This window comes from Musa acuminata, chromosome BXJ2-4 (genome assembly GCF_036884655.1).
Source record: "Musa acuminata AAA Group cultivar baxijiao chromosome BXJ2-4, Cavendish_Baxijiao_AAA, whole genome shotgun sequence".
Classification (NCBI taxonomy): Eukaryota; Viridiplantae; Streptophyta; class Magnoliopsida; order Zingiberales; family Musaceae; genus Musa; species Musa acuminata.
In genome coordinates, this window is record NC_088341.1 from 25,905,758 (window position 1) to 25,909,602 (window position 3,845).

The 3,845-nt window shown below is 39.5% G+C and overlaps 1 protein-coding gene across 1 annotated transcript; it reads left to right on the plus strand.

The window, feature by feature from the left end:
- Positions 1 to 743: 743 nt before the first annotated feature.
- On the plus strand, positions 744 to 1,668 carry LOC135610172 (photosystem I reaction center subunit II, chloroplastic-like). The gene has a single exon (XM_065104338.1). It carries the CDS (start codon positions 759 to 761, stop codon positions 1,536 to 1,538), a length of 780 nt encoding a protein of 259 aa, XP_064960410.1. The 5' UTR covers positions 744 to 758; the 3' UTR covers positions 1,539 to 1,668.
- The last annotated feature ends 2,177 nt before the right edge of the window (positions 1,669 to 3,845 follow it).

Sequence of the window (3,845 nt, forward strand, 5' to 3'; positions counted from 1 at the left end):
GAAGAATAGTGAATGATCAAAGGATTTATCAAATCATATTTGGTTTTAACAATATCAACTTAAAGGCTATTGATATTGAATAAATAGACAAAAATACACTTAACATGAAATATAATTTTTATAAGATGAAGTTCCTGCACGTTTTGAGAGAATTACACTATCTATATAGATAAAGAGAATATGAGTTATATCCAAAAAAAAAAGAAGTCTACTTGTAACAACCAATGTTTCCCCCCTCTAAATCCCGTTCTCCATTATCGTCATACATTTACAATAAAAAAAAAAAGAAACCAAAAACTAAGCAATTTTTTTAAAAAAATAATTTAAAAAATTAAATGCAAAATCTTTAGAACCCTCTGCACTCATATTAAGATTACTCAAAACCTTAAACAAACTCATCATTCTAATTTTAAATAGTATTAAATTATTTCTTAACATGCACCACCTTAACATTAAGATTTTCAAGTATGTTACGTTGCATTATAAAATAGTTCATATCAATCTTTGTGTGTATAAACATTATACCATTAGATAGACTACATATGGAACCCATTGAAATGGTATATATCCAATCTTGAGGTGGAAATTTGCCACTGGATCTCTGATTTATCCTAGCCAATAAGAGGAGTTCTTCCTCAGTCCATGGGTTTGTTTTCATGAGAGATCGGCAATATCCGGAGAACCAAAATAGATTTGAACACAAAGCAAACAAAAAGAAACGATATCTCCATGCTTGCTCACAAGTGGTGTGTGTAACAATGCCTATCAAAATCACCCCTTCCCATTGGTCCAACTCATCCCACCATATCCGATTCCGATCCTTCATCTCCTCCACAAATAGCTTCTCCCCTCGCCCTCCGCCACCTGCTATCTCCATTGTCACCACCACGGTCTCTAGCTTCATCACCACTTCCATGGCCACGTCGCCCCAAGCCTCCCTCTTCACCCCTCCCGCCGCCCTCCCGTCCTCCAAGCCCTCCGCCCCCCGCTCCCTCCTCCCGTGGAAGCATACCCCGCTCACCGCCGGGGCGATGTCGCTTCGCGGCGCCAGCTTTAGGGTGTCGGCCACGGAGGAGAAGACCGAGGCCGCTCCTGAGGCCCCCGCCGGCTTCACCCCGCCTCAGCTGGACCCCAGCACCCCCTCCCCCATCTTCGGCGGCAGCACCGGGGGGCTCCTCCGCAAGGCGCAGGTGGAGGAGTTCTACGTCATCACCTGGGACTCCCCCAAGGAGCAAGTGTTCGAGATGCCCACCGGCGGCGCTGCCATCATGCGGCAGGGGCCCAACCTGCTGAAGCTGGCGCGCAAGGAACAGTGCCTGGCGCTCGGCACCCGGCTGCGGTCCAAGTACAAGATCAAGTACCAGTTCTACCGGGTGTTCCCCAACGGTGAGGTGCAGTACCTCCACCCCAAGGACGGGGTGTACCCGGAGAAGGTGAACCCCGGCCGGCAGGGCGTCGGCCAGAACATGAGATCCATCGGGAAGAACGTCAGCCCCATCGAGGTCAAGTTCACCGGCAAGCAAGTTTACGATCTGTGATCACATGGATCAGTAGACATCATATGTTGTATTTTGTTGGCCTTTTGAAATCTGTTCTTCCTCTCCACATCTGGTAAACTTGTATTGTTTCTCATGCAGACTGTGTGTACTTGCTGTGCTTTCCTTCTCATGGGATTGACTTCTGTCATGTGATTTTGATTCTGGAAACTACATAAAAGAATTAATATCATTAGGGTAAGACAACCATTCAATCTTTCCTATTATAACTCCCTGATAATTAAGTCACTTGACAACACCAATCACTTGGACGAATCTTTTGGGGTTTTTAATACCATTCATATCAGTGTGCTTATTATTGTAACAACATAATCTTCTGTAATTTCTACATTTAGTCATAATTTATTCCCATTATGAATTATTATATGTTAAATAAGAATTTAATTATTTGAATTGGATGTTGATTTAAAACCAATCGAGATCCTTATTTCTTGTCACCATTAGGTTGATACTGTAACTGTTTGATTTTGATAGTATCAAATCTATAAAAAAAAAAAACATAAAGTAGAGCATTTTTATTTTATAACTATTATTTAATTTTTTTAATATATATATATATATATATATATAGAAAACTCTAAGCCTAAAAAGAACTCTCCAGATTATCTTACCTTTTAAAAAATTTTCACTCCCAAATTGATTCCTGTCATGTCTGCAAACGATACTCTGACTCTCCAACACACATCTTTATTAAACGTGACTATGTTCGTGATTTCTGATCCCTAATCAAAAGCAACCTCCACATAAATTTTCCACTCATTGATTTTTTGTCACTTAGATTCTTGGCTTCATGAAATATCCTCAAACATAGCCTCTCAAACCTTCCATCTTATAAGCATTATAGCTGCCTCATGATGGCATGTCTGGCTACACAAAAATGAATCCTACTTTTACGGTCATCAGGTTAAGACCTCTTCCATCTGGAGGAAGGTGGTATTTTGCCACCAATTACTTGCTCTAGTATGAAACCAGACTCGAGTAATTATTAGTTTTTGTTTTCCAAAAAATATCAATATTTTGTTACGATGAAGAGTAATTTGGGTCTTTATCATTTGCCATTTTGTCTTTGAAAGACCATTAACATAAGTAATAATCATTACTATTCAAGTTAGCTCATAAGATATCCACCGAGCAAAATCCAAAACTTGTTGCTCGAGGCTATCGTCAGTGACTGATCTGTGTTTTACATTAGTCACCGTAAGGACGCGTATCCTACTTTTATTTCTTGTTGCCTCCCCTGTTCTCTTCTTCACTGGGGCCATCATTGCACGGCTACTTGGCGTCATCCAAGAAGGAGTTGCCACATTGGCATATCGACCCTTGTGCAAGTCATGGTCATAGCGGGGCGAGATTGGATAGTCCTGCAAGATCATTCTTTGCTTGACGAATCAGTGGCTGGAAGAGACTGGTGAGTCGAAGGAGGACAAAGGCTTGGTGGACCTGTTTGCTTTCCGACAACGTGTGTGCATTCCTATCCGATCCATTGTGGATTGATTGTGGATTCTACCTTTGATTAGAATTTTCAACTAATTGTTTGATGGAGTGAATTGGATGGAGCAAAGAGGAGAATTGGGATCAACAACAGGGAAGCCGCCCTGGAAAAGTCCGAACTTGCACACGAATTGTTCGATGTATTACTCCTTCCTCTGCTGTTGTATACCCAATAAATCTATGGGCACATCATTGATGTTGCCGTCCCTCTCTCTTTACTGTGCGAGCTACAGAGTGCAGCAGGACTATCAAATCCAGCGATAGATATCAGGATAGGCCATGTAGCTGAATATAAAATCACCTCTAGTTTCTTGTCCAAGATAAAGAAAGCCTTTGAACAAACAAACACGCGACTTCTAACTATGGTTGTCCAAGATCAAACCTTTCAATGAACACCAGGATGGATGACCATACACCTACCTACATATAAGCTATACAAGGAACCTTGATTTATTGTAATTCATGAAATATTTAATATCATATTTATTTTTTATTCTTAATATTTTTAACTAGAAAACTTTCTTCCATGTATTATAATATATAATATCCACTAAACAAGTACTTTTTGAGTTAATTATTTTATGAATAACCGTTGGTCATTTAAAGTCCAACAAAGTATATTTATGCATATTTTATGTGCATAAAATATATAAATAATATATCACAACAAATACTAAATGAACTAATAATCCCGTACCCTTATAATGTATTGTCGGTAATCATTTGGTCATAGGATCCATAATCATTAGTTTACTGCTAATATGATTAATATTTATTTTATTCTTCTTTCTGTGATCA